Source organism: Octopus bimaculoides, chromosome 2 (assembly GCF_001194135.2).
Source record: "Octopus bimaculoides isolate UCB-OBI-ISO-001 chromosome 2, ASM119413v2, whole genome shotgun sequence".
Taxonomy (NCBI): Eukaryota; Metazoa; Mollusca; class Cephalopoda; order Octopoda; family Octopodidae; genus Octopus; species Octopus bimaculoides.
Genome location: NC_068982.1, coordinates 130,420,694 through 130,431,440, shown reverse-complemented (window position 1 = coordinate 130,431,440; position 10,747 = coordinate 130,420,694). Strand labels below are relative to the sequence as shown.

Sequence of the window (10,747 nt, the reverse complement as noted above, 5' to 3'; positions counted from 1 at the left end):
ATATATATATATATATATATATATACATGTATGTATGTATATGCATGTATGTATTTGCGTGTCAGTAGTTTTCGCCCCACCATCGCTTGACAACCGATGCTGGTGTGTTTACGTCCCCGTAACTTAGCGGTTCGGCAAAAGAGACTGATAGAATAGATACTAGGCTTACAAAAAATAAGTCCTGGGGTCGATTTCTTCGGGTAAAAGGCGGTGCTCCAGCATGGCCGCAGTCAAATAACTGAAAAAAGTTAAAAAGATATATATTTATATATATACATACACACACACACTATATGTATGTATGTATGTATGTATATATATACACATAAATTCGTTAAAATCATAGTTGTTGTTCTGGGAATATTTACGTTTCTTTTTTCTGACTTGCAGCTACTAACATAATGAGCATAAGAGACGAATAATGAGGAACAAACCACTCCAAGCTGACCACTCTATTAGTGCTACAAAACAGTAGGCGTCTCCTGCTTAATAGGTACAAGCATTTCCGTCGAGACTCAAGAAGGCAATAGCATAACGTAGAATAGAATGAATATGTTATGTATAGTCAGATATCGTGAGAAGGATGGGGATGAGGTGATAAGAGCTGAAAGAAGTAAATGGTATTAATAATAATTGAGAGAAAACAGATGATTTCATCGCTGGAAGTTGTTTTTTAAATGCGTTGATAGCAATCTAAATCAACTTCAAACTTGTTGAGCGTGCGTTCAATCAGCCAAGCACCATTATTTACAGATTCAACCATAAGACCATTAGCATCACTGTCACTTCCATCCATCCGATACTCGATGACGTGTGTACTTCTATGCATAAAAGAAAAAGGTGTATGGAGATATAGAAAACATACAGAAAGGACCTTAGGAATGAAAGTGAAATTTGAAAAGAAAGTGATATAGTGATATTTCCATACTGATGTCTAGAGGATCATGATTAAAGATAAAACTCTGAAATCATTACAAAATCCCACATACATACATACATGCATACAGACAGGAGACATACAGACATGTATGTACATGTATTTATTGTATGGACGTATGTATGTATGCATATATGTATGTATTTTATGTATGTATGTATGCATGTATGTATGTACGCATTTATGAATGTGTGTATGTATCAAGAGAAGGGAGAATAAGGAGAAAAGGTACTGAGAGTTAACATTTGTTGAGTTGTGTATATTATTATCTCTAAGATGCGATCAATTGCATTTTCGTGAGAGGATGAAAATGATGCAGTATGCTATACGCACACAAATACACATCACAAACATACACATCACCCAAATACACAACATAAACGCTAAAGAAAAACACATAGAAACGTAGACACGCGCACTGATAAAGATGCGAAGAGGAGTGTGTTGAGGTGGGAATAAAAATCGTATGTCAGTGCTAATTATTATGGTGCTAAAATTATATGTTTGATATTTTGTCCTCTAAAACAAACCTTTCAGGTCAGAGTATTTGTGAAGGAGTGCGAGGCAGCGAGACGGTGAGGAAACGTGTCATATTTAAGAGGTCAGAGGTTAGGTCAATAATAATTAGACAGGTCTGACTCATTAACATAGATCGCAATTGGATTTGGAATGCCAAACACTATACTTAATGTTAAAGCTACTCTACTTAGTCTGTCACTGACTTTGCTTTTGTGTTTATTGGATTAGACTAGATTTGAAAGCATAACCATGTGACAGAGAGATACATGCAATTGAGTATGTATCTCAGTGTCACAAATGCTCGAGTAAGTTTAATAAGCATATGGTTATAGAAACAGAGTTTTATAGCATTTTACAGGTTTAGATAACAGATGAAATCACATGCCTTCAATTGATTAATTTTTAATTATTATTTTTTTAAACAATAAAATTTACAATGATAGCACTTGTATACATATTAGTGATCAACTATAGATCACATATAGAATGTTTAATAATATTCAGTTTCTTATTATATTAGACTTGCTTTCATATTTCTCTGGAGGATAATAATAAACACCTTTACTATAGAGGGAATTAATTTTCTCCTCAAACACTATTATCCGATATTTTCAAGTGTGCCAGAGATTATTCCGATCTCAAGTATCAAGGTTTTGGAAATCCTATCCAAGAACAGAATGTTAACCTTTTGCAAATTTTATCAATAAGGAACTGTGATTCCACCTTTCAAAATTACTGTCTGTAAGTATGTAATAGATATTTCTTCAAAGTTGTGCTATATTACGCTGTAATAATCAACTACGCGTAACTGATTGAGAGTGGAGTGTCTTTGCTGGAAGCTTAATATCAATGCCTCAGCTACCTACCACCTATTGATGGTAAGAATCGCAATTATACACAGAAAAATTAAAGAAAAATATTAAAAGTAGAATAGAAATGTCTCTGATAGAAATCAAGTCAAAAAAGAGATGTGACAACAAATATAATCTAGTTAGTCAAACAATTGCAATCAGTTGCTGACTTGTTCCGTACTCTTATAAACGTGATTGTTACACATGAAATGTTCTGGTAAACGCATTTATCCTGAAATATCAATCCAGCTGTTAATGTTAAACAAGTAATTGTTGGTGATGTTCTGATAAAACACTGTTTCTTATCGATGTTTGCTTACATTCTGGAACTTTAATCTACAAACATGTAAAGCTTTGTTTAATATTTTTTTGTTTCCAAGGCGGCGAGCTGGCAGAAATGTCAGCACGCCGGGCGAAATGCTTAGTGGTATTTCGTCTGTCTTTACGTTCTGAGTTCAAATTCCGCTGAGGTCGACTTTCCCTTTCATCCTTTCGAGGTCGATAAATTAAGTACCAGTTGCGTACTGGAGCCGGTCTAATCGACTGCCCCCCCCCTCTCCCCAAAAAAATTCGGGCCTTCTGCACAGAGTAGAAAAGAGTACTTTTTTTGTTTTCAACATTTTGGGTGAATGATTTTACTCGTTTCAAAATTACATTTCAAACTTTTAATCCGTTCAATAATAGCTATGCTGTTAAGAAATTTGCTTTGCGTCCAGGTGGTTTTGAGTTCGATCAAAGTACGCGGCAATTTGTCCAGATGTATCGGTCTATAAAACTTGTGTTGTTGTTCACATACGCCTTGTACTTTGTGCTTGATATAGGAATTATACCCACAACAATATTCTGTATCTCTATTTCAATTGTCACTATTATATTCATCATCGGTATCATTTTAAATTAATACTATCCTTAATCCCATTATGGCATTTACCGTTTTCTACTGTTATTTTAGATTTTAGATGTACCATTAAATAGTTTCGTTATAATTATTAGTATTATCATAGTCTTTAAAAGAGTCGTTATTGACAGACTTCATTATACTGATCGTTACTTCACTCTGTCATAGCGTTTGATACACATCCACATTTATTAGTTGTCCCTGACAAAAATTCCGTGATCAATTCACAACCATATTAAAATCATATAAAAAATAGTCATAGTCAAAACTGGAACTCTTTTGAGCAATGGTCTGTACAATCATGGCTGATGTGGGAGTCAAGACACTGCCATCAGTTGAAAATGTATATCATAATAAAAATTATGGAGTTGTTCGCAGGAAAACACTAAAACTTTTTTAATATTTTATGTCTGTAAGGCGATAAGCACGCCGGACGAAATGCTTAGTGGTATTTCGTCTGCCGTTACGTTCTGAGTTCAAATTCCGCCGAGGTCGACTTTGCCTTTCATCCTTTCGGGGTCGATAAATTAAGTAGCAGTTACGCACTGGGGTCGATGTAATCGACTCAATCCGTTCGTCTGTCCTTGTTTGTTCCCTCTATGTTTAGCCCCTTGTGGGCAATAAAGAAATGAGAACTGGTAAAATGCTTAGTAGTATTTCGTCCGTCTTTACGTACTGAGTTCAAATTCTGCCGAGGCCGACTTTGCCTTTCATTCTTTCGGGTCGATAAAATAAATACCAGTTAAGCACTGGGTCGATGAAAATCGTCTTACATCCCTCCCCGAAATTTCTGGCCATGTACCAAAATTTGAAACCAATATTTTATGATTATGTGTCCATTATTCCCCTTCAGTTTCAAATATAAGTGTACACTCTCACACATATTCATACGAACGTACGTACATAATGTATACATACATACATACATACATACATACATACATACATACATACATACATACATACATACATACATCACTGTTGACACCTTGCATTTGCAAGATTTGTGGCTAAAAGTTTGTGATGTAAAAGTCTATAAGAGACGCAGTTCACTTTTAGCAGAATGAGTTGGAGCAACATAGAATGAAGTGCTTTGTCTGAGTATATAACGCGCCTGCTATTCCGCTAATCGAAACCACGACCTTGCGGTCATCGGTCCTACAGCCTAAACGCTAGGTTTCACGCGTTCATACATACATACGTACATACTTACATAAACATAACCATACATATACACTTACTCAGATACATACAGCAAACATACGTTACATGAGTACGTACATATACATGCATGTAAATATAGGTATATAATCACTGCTATACATACACATACAGAATAAATAAAACAACTTACATACATACATAGACAGACACATATATACATACATAGTAAATAAATAAACGTACGCCACAAGAAACGTTGTTTTAATGAATAAATAAAAGTTTGATATTCTCTCAGTCAAGGTCTTCATATTTATCAACTGTCGTATATTGGTTCATAAACAAACAACTGTTTGGATGGAAAAATCTCGAGTGGCTAGAAAAATATGAGTCAGTCAGCCGTTCTGACAATGATCAGGTTGTGACATCACACGAAGAGTTCTTCAATGTGTATCATAGATTACTATAGAAGACAATTTCAACTGTGACGTAAACCATGTTTGGTAAATCATCTCCTTATATACTCAACTACATCTTATTTACTTGTTCTTATATATTATTATATATTCACTTGTACACACACACACACACACATATAAATACACACATGTGTGTATGAATGTGTGTGTTCGAGGGATGAGCTCTTCCAGGTTTGAAATGCCCAGGCCACGCCTTATAGCACGATGGCGCCCTTACGACTACAACAGGAGTTCAATCCCACTCCCCCATACGTAAATATGCACAAACACATACACACACACACACACACACACACACACACACACGTATCTTCCACCTACACATCCTCATTAAAAATACCCAGACGTGTGTGTGTGTGTGTGTGTGTGTGTGTGTGCGTGTGTGAGTGCGTGCGTGCGTGCGTGCGTGCGTGTGTGTCTGTGTATGCGTGTGCGTGCGTGTGTGTGCGTGCACCTATGTTAAAGACAATATGTTAATTAGTCTGCTACGAATAATTGTAGACACTCAGAAAGTCATAGACGTGGGAGAGGTCAGTGTAAAAATTGTCTCTCCTTCAAAACATTGTCATTCACATTAGACTGTTGTAAAGATGAGACTCTTAGTTTCAGAGTAATTTTCTCATGAATCTCAAAGTAATTTTCACATGGCTCAACTATTGTTCATGCTGTTTGGCAAGGTCTGCAGTGCGACGTTATGTAGTAAGCAATCTAAATATGTGTCCCAGTTTCGATTCCCAATTGGGACTACTACATTTCTCTTTTCTTTCTAATTCCCTAGGGACAGACATAAACGTAACACTTCTTTTCATGTTTCTCCAAAACCTTTTAGACGTAATACTAGTGATACAATGATTGATAATGTTTCTGCTGTTCTCTCTTTTTGCTTCAAACTAACTTAATCTCAGTTTATGCTGATGTTTATCTCGTAGATCATGCTGCCAGTACTAAATCATTTCCATTCAACACCTTTCCCTTATCACGTAAGCACACACTTGTATTGAAATTTTTGTCTATATTCTTAGTTATAGCTGTATACTGTATCTCTAAATCTAACTATCTTTTGTACACTTAATAATAACTGGAAACTGTAAGACGTAACAATAATAAACAAATAGAACTAATTGGAACTTTAACATAATAAACTGCGTTCCCGGGCTACAATATCTAATAAAATGCTTTAAAAACTAAAACTGGTTCCATGTTAATCAATTCTTTCAATTTTCATGAAAATATACGAGATGTACAACTAACCCATTCCAGACACTGCTATGACTGCTACTGCGGCTGCTGTCATGGCTGCAGCTACGGCTGCTGCTATGGCTGCTACTGCTTCTACTAATGTTCCTCTTCCTTTCAACTTGCTTTTAAATTTATTTCGAAGTTTATTCTGAAGATTGTTCCAAAGGTCGTTCTACAGTTGAGATATTGTAGGTATATTATACAGAATTAAGATTGTAAACAATTTATCTTCGATTTTATGGCCTAATCTTTTGAATTCTACTTCTCGAATAATGCAGTAATTAAGACAAACAATTTAAAGGATCCCCCAACTTTATTCGTGATGTTCTTTTCTTTCAGCCATTGTGCATCTAACTTTTGTAGTTCAGTTTTGCGCAACATCTACATTCTTTATATAATACCAGTAATATATTGTTACCAGTTACTTTACTGATATATTTTCATGATAATAATATGGAATATTAGTTTATCATTGGATTTATTTGCAGAATTTACAATAAAACAACAAACAGTAAAGTGCACGTTTTTTTCCAAAAAGGTGTGGTTGATAAGAAAGGATTTTTATTTCAAGATTGTTTTATTTTCTTCCACGATCTTTGATAAAAAGTAGATAAACGCGTCAACATCTCTATTACGTTCTTATTATCATCGTAATAAGCTGGTAGTAGAGCTTTAATTAGGCAGTAGAAGAGCTTTAATATTTATGGTGCAGAAAAAATGCTAGAAGGGAACTTGATAAAAGTTAAAATGATATAGAGATTGTTTTGGTTGGTAAGGTAAGATATTTTAAGATTCCTGTAGAATATTTCCATAGAAAATTAGGCTAGGGAGCTGTTTGCGTTCGCTTACTTTAAGCATGAGTAAAAATGATCGTAGACTGCTCTGATCTACATAACAATTCAGCTTTAGCATATGAAGAAGTGTCTTAGTATCTCTTATTAGAAATCGTTTAATAACATAATGAAATAATTCCTAGTAATGTTTCCTCAATAATAATACTGCTGATTATGTCCATTCGCTTTTACTAGTTCATACAATATTATATGAATTCATTGTATTAAACGAAACGAACACTCGTCAATTGTAAAAGTACTTCTGCTTTCATTATATTTGGTCACAGACCAGTTCTGCTGGAATAGATCAGTATATCAGTGGTGGTTAACTACACACTTTGAATATCCAGAACTACGTTATTCTCTCTCTCTCTCTCTCTCTCTCTCTCTCTCTCTCTCTCTCTCTCTCTCTCTCTCTCTCTCTGCAATATATATTATCTTGGGTATGTGTGAGCGCTCGCATGTATGTACCTTTTATCATCTATTTGTTTCAGTCATTTGACTGCAGTCATGCTGGGGCACCGTCTTGAAGGGTTTTTTTTTTATACCACTAGTGATATAAAGCAAAGTGTCTAACAATACTTCTGCCTAAAGTTATTTAGAAATCGTTGAAATGGTGGATCTGGTTTTTGGATGTATTTTTGGACAAAAATGCCCAGGGTTTTATATGAAGTAATACAGTAAGCTGAAAACCTTTGATTAGAGGAGATTATTCACACAATTAGTAGACAAAAACTCTCGCTAGATTTTGGTTAAATCTTAATGCAACAAGAAAGACAAAGTTGAACAAAGTCGCTTTGAAATACTCAGAAGAGATGAGATTCAGAAGAAATACTTTCACCTCGGCGCCCTTATTTACAATGATACACACATGCGTGTGTAATGGTGTATACGTATATATATTAGTGGCTGAATAAACCAAAGCAGTATTCAACGTATTTCGTTAGAGTTGTATTTACTAACAGGATGACTTAGTTCCATATAATACGTGTGTGCGTGTGTGTGTGTGTGTGTGTGTGTGTGTGTGATATATTCTGTGTACCTTCTGATCATCCAATAAATTAGTGTGCGTGCGTGTGTGTGTGTGCGTGTGTGTGTGTGTGTGTGTGTGTGTGTGTGTGTGTGTGTGTGTGTGTGTGTGTGTGTGTGTGTGTGTGTGCACTCAGCTGTCCATAACAATCATTCAACAGGTTCCTCGGTAGGACCGGTAAAACATGAAGCACTCGTTGAATGTTTAGGGCAAAGGAGTGAGTGTCTTAGTGTGCGGTGGGTACGATGTTTCAGCGACACAATGGTGTGTGTAAGTAAATATTGGTCAGACGACACCTTTCGTTATAGTCTAGTTACGCTTCGATAACAATTTAGGTAAGACGAGGTAATGGTCGTAGAGGTGGCTGACTGTAGACGGGAACAGATGATGGTGGTGACGATGACAGTGCTGGTAATGGTTGTGGAGGAGGTGGGCGAGAAAATATAAACGATATGGGTGCTGATGGTGGGTAATGGTGGTGGTGGTGGTGGTGGTTGTGGAGGAGGGTTGTTTGCTGGTAGTAATAGTAATTGTGGTGGAAACGATGGTGATGGTGATGGTGATAGTGGTTGTGGTGGTACAGTTAATGCTATCTCTGGTGGTGTAGGATATGACTGCGGATAGTATCGCAGTAGATTAGTTCTTGTGATAACGGTGGTAGTGGTTGTTTTAGTAGTAGTAGTAGTAGTAGTAGTAGTAGTAGTAGTAGCAGTAGTAGTAGTTGTTGTTGTTGTTTAGTCATCAGTAGGTAGTCTTAATCTTGCAGATATATGATCAAGGATGTTCCAGATGTGTTCCTTCCGTCATTTTTTTTTTAATCATACAATCTACATTGTTCCCAGAACCTCATCAGTAAATACGGCCTTCCATAATTTAAAATAGTATATGATTAAAAGGAAATTTGGTTGCTATTTTTAATTGACCGAGCGCCTACGCAGAGGCTTTCGCGTTGAGCCAACGAGGAAGGTTAGTGAATTAGTAATAATTGTAACTAAGAAAAGGTAAGCTGGACGTAAGACGGTAAGAATAACATTTAGATGCTAGGTAGTCTTTGGTGGTATAGAGATGGTGGTAGCCGTCTATACGTAACAGTGGTGGTACTGAAGAAGTAGCATGATGATAGTGTTTTGTTGTTGTTGGCTACGGTGGTGGTGGTGGTGGTGGTGGTGGTGGTGGTGGAGGTAGTGGAGAAGGAGAAAACGTAAGGGTAGCGTGGTAGTGATGCTAGTTGTATTACTGACAGTGTTGGCAGTGGTGGAATCGTATCGGTGGTAGCGATAAGATCAGAGTGTGGTAGTGGTTGGGGTTTTTGTTGTCAGTGGTGCTGGTTGTTCAAACGCTTGAATCAGTTGTGTTGCGGCAGTAGTAGTAGTAGTAGTAGTAGTAGTAGTAGTAGTAGTATCTCCAACACATCTCAGATCCAGCAGCTCAAAAGCACTCCAGCCGTGACAGACCCGGCATTTTTTTTTTTTTTTTTTGCTTGAAGGTTATAATTTCAGTGAATTTAGCTGTTATTTTTAATCGGCCACTCGCACACATAGAGGCTTCTTCGGTAGTATTGGTAGAGGTAGTGACAATGTTTAGCAGTATGGTGTGGGTGGTAGAGTTACAGGCGGCAATATGTCATAAGGGTGAGCTGAGTAAATGGCAGGGGACGTGTTGGTAATAACACAGGTGGGAAATGAGGTGTCGGGGTATAAAGGCCGTGTAGATCTCATGTCCCGTTATTATTCCACCCCTATTTCCAAATAGTAGTGAACATCAGGTGGAAGGATTAGGGTCAGGTAGAAATTCTACCATACGTACACTGTTATATGCGCATGCATCGGCACTAAATATTTGTTTGGGTATTTACGCGTGTGTTTCTGTTCTTGCGCCTGTTTGTGTATGTGTGTGTGTGTGTGTGTATGTATGTATATGTACTTAAAAGCATTAGTATTGGAATGTTTGTATACATATGTATGTAAATATACGTATTAACATGTGTATTGACTTATGCATGAGTTTACATGTATAGGACTGTATGAATAAACATGTATTGTGTTCGTATGTATATGTGCGTGTGTAACTAAAAAACTATGCAACATAGTTCAACCATGTGTTGATAAATGCACATACGTTTACAAGTAGTTGCAAACACACACGCTCACTCACACACACACTTCATTGAGGAAATACATCGCTACACAAGTAACACGCCTGTACAACAAAACAGGACGGCCTCATTCTGTATACGGTTCCGTAATCTACTAGTGGGAGAGTAGCGGTAGTAGTCAACTGGCTCACTCAACAAAACTTAAAAGCAGAAAACAGCAAGGAGCATTTAACGCAGTCCCGCAGTCCCGTGCTCCTCTATTAAACCCAACGGCTGCGTTTTCTCTCGGAACTTTTTCCCTATTTATTTGTTTCTAGTACTTTATTTCTCATTCCTCTCTCATTCTATCACTCATTTCATTTATCGAACTCTTTTTTTTCATACTTTCTTCTTCCGTCCGTCCTTTCTAGTCAGCCAGTTCATCCGTCTGTGAATCTATCTATCTATCTATCTATCTATCTATCTATCTATCAACCTATCTCCGCGTTATCTGTTGTGCTTGGCATGTCCGAAGAAGTGCGTGTAAGATGATAGAGTTAAGAAGTCGGACTATACCGCTGCTGCCGTCGCCGAGATGGATTTTAATTTGCCTTTTTTACCTGTCACGTAAGTTTTCATTCATATATTTAATACATATACATGTATATCCGTCTATACACACACACACACACACATGATAATATATATATTTATATATATATATAT

At 36.7% G+C, this 10,747-nt stretch overlaps 1 protein-coding gene across 10 annotated transcripts in view; it reads left to right on the top strand.

Annotated features, from left to right (window-relative positions):
* LOC106875945 (collagen alpha-1(I) chain) overlaps positions 1-10,747 on the top strand; it is a 286,544-nt gene that overhangs the window by 123,173 nt on the left and 152,624 nt on the right. Inside the window, exon 1 of one of the 10 annotated variants that reach the window (XM_014924271.2) lies at positions 10,228-10,648. The exons of the other annotated variants lie outside the window; for them this stretch is intronic. Coding sequence (XP_014779757.1) covers positions 10,570-10,648 — 79 coding nt within the window. The 5' untranslated portion in view covers positions 10,228-10,569. Of the gene's footprint in view, positions 1-10,227; positions 10,649-10,747 lie in introns of those variants that run through there. 10 annotated transcript variants of the gene reach the window in all.